The sequence below is a fragment of the Asparagus officinalis genome, chromosome 2, assembly GCF_001876935.1.
Source record: "Asparagus officinalis chromosome 2, Aspof.V1, whole genome shotgun sequence".
Taxonomy (NCBI): Eukaryota; Viridiplantae; Streptophyta; class Magnoliopsida; order Asparagales; family Asparagaceae; genus Asparagus; species Asparagus officinalis.
The window spans coordinates 83348052-83350154 of NC_033795.1; the positions used below are offsets into that span (position 1 = coordinate 83348052).

At 47.5% G+C, this 2103-nt stretch overlaps 1 protein-coding gene across 1 annotated transcript; it reads left to right on the forward strand.

Moving 5' to 3' along the window:
- On the forward strand, positions 386 to 1864 carry LOC109831446 (F-box/LRR-repeat protein At2g43260-like). Its single transcript, XM_020398766.1, has 2 exons — positions 386 to 1200; positions 1831 to 1864. The coding sequence occupies exons 1-2, from the start codon at positions 386 to 388 to the stop codon at positions 1862 to 1864; spliced, it is 849 nt and encodes a 282-aa protein (XP_020254355.1).

Here is a 2103-nt window from a genome sequence, read left to right on the forward strand (position 1 = left end):
TTAGTCAGTGTGTAATTGACTTATGAAGTTTCGCGTTTTTGATATGATAATGTTCAATTCGAACCAATTACTAACATATATAAGATGCGGATGATGGATGATTCCATGCATGTGTGTACCATGTAAAATTTGCTTAACTCTACTCCGCTTCATGCTTATATTACTATTGCCATGGTAAACACCAAAATGACATGTCACACGACTCACGCATCTTTCATTTGTCGTGTACTTGGTTTCACACATTTTTTATTTGTCACTTAGGTTTCTCAACAGCCATCACCATGTTTATATATTAGCAAAGACCATGGTCAGGGGAAAAGTCGTAACCTATTTCAACGAAGCCCCAAGTAAACTCCTCCAACTGGCTGATATCTAACTAACTAACATGGCCGCCGCCTCTGAAACCAGCAACGAACTATACTCGTCGAACCCGCCGTCCCTCCCTCTCGACGTAGTCTCCGACATCCTCCTCCTCCTCCCCGTGAAGACCCTCTCGCGTCTCAAACTGGTGTCCAAATCATGGCTCTCCCTCATCTCCAGCCCCTCCTTCAGGTCGTCCCACCGCCGCCGATCCGAACGGAACCCTCTCCTCCTCGTGGCGACCTCCGAAAGCAGAGGAGGAGGAGGGAAAGCCCTACCAGACCGCACCACAGCCCTACTAGACTGTGAAAACGTCAACAGGAGGCTCGTCTCCTCCTGTGGCAGCCTCGACCTCGTCTGCATGTACGATCCCGATGACATCTACATCCGGAACCCTGCGACCAGGGAGCAGATCGCTTTGCCCAGGAAATCTTCGGGGTTTCCCGAGCACGGCGGCCACGCGGTGGCATTCGCTTACCTTCCTTCTACAGGGGAATACAAGGTGCTCCGTGTGTTCGGTGCGTCTCCTTTCTTCAGTCTCCAGCACCCAATCAGAAGAAGTGAGGTCTTCACCCTTGGGTCAGGGAGATGGAGGGACATCAAGGAGGGCCCTCCCTTTTGGGTTCATGACGAGAACTCGGCCGTCGTCGACGAAGCCGTCCATTTCCTGCCAGTTATTTTTAAATGGGGGATGGCTGTCGATGACCTGCGCGACGACGACGTCGTCGATGAAGCCGTCCATTTCCTGCCAGATATTTTTACAGAGCGGCTGGCTGTCGATGACCTGCACGACGACGACAACGAGACAATAGCCCGGTTTGATCTCAAGAGGGAGGAATGGTCAGAGCTACCGCTGCCCGGCGTAAGACATTTCTCACAGGACTCTCGTGACGGGGCGTGCTTCTTTCGCCTGACGCGGCTGGGCGGATCGCTGTGCATGGAGTGCTCGGGGCGATCGAGGGTCGATCTGTGGCTGCTGTCGCTGCTGCTATCCTCATCAGTTCTGCGTCGTCCACGCGGAGAAGGATGGAAGAGCGCTGTTGGAGAGGTGCGACGGCAAGCTGCAGGTCTACAACCCAGTGGAAGAACGAGTTGAAGCGACGATCTTTAGTGGGGAGGGCAGCTTCTTCGGGGTCAGCTTCTACGTAGAGAGTTTCATGGCTTTGGACGACGAAAGTTTCGAGTCTTTAAAGAAGCAGGAGGCCATATAATCTTTAATTTTAATTACATATAGTTTTTTTTCCCTGGCAACTTGATTTGGATCTAAGTTATGCAACTAATTAGTTTTGAAGTGCCTATGATACAAGTTATATGGAGGAAGGAAATCTCAGGTTATATATACAGACTGGATTTTCCTGCTAAGAGATTGTGGACTGCATATTAAACATTTGTTTCTGGTTCTAGTGCAGGTAGAGATTTAATTTGTGCATTTCTGTGTTTTTTTTTTTGGCTGTGGTATTGGATGTGCAGGTTGATGAGGAATAGTACTTTGCTCTGGTCATGAGATTCATGATCAGGTGAGATGCTTAAAAAGCAGACTGAAGTTATTTTTGGCATAAGAAAGTTTGATAGTACATAAATGACCGTCTTTTTTTTGTCAATGAATTAATTTTATTTCATTCACCAAATTGAAACAGTTATTCACATCAAGATCTCTTCAGAGAGAAAACTAACAAAAAAAACATCAACTTATCTAACCAACCTTACAAAGATAAAAACCAGTCTCTATTTACCGCTGTAATG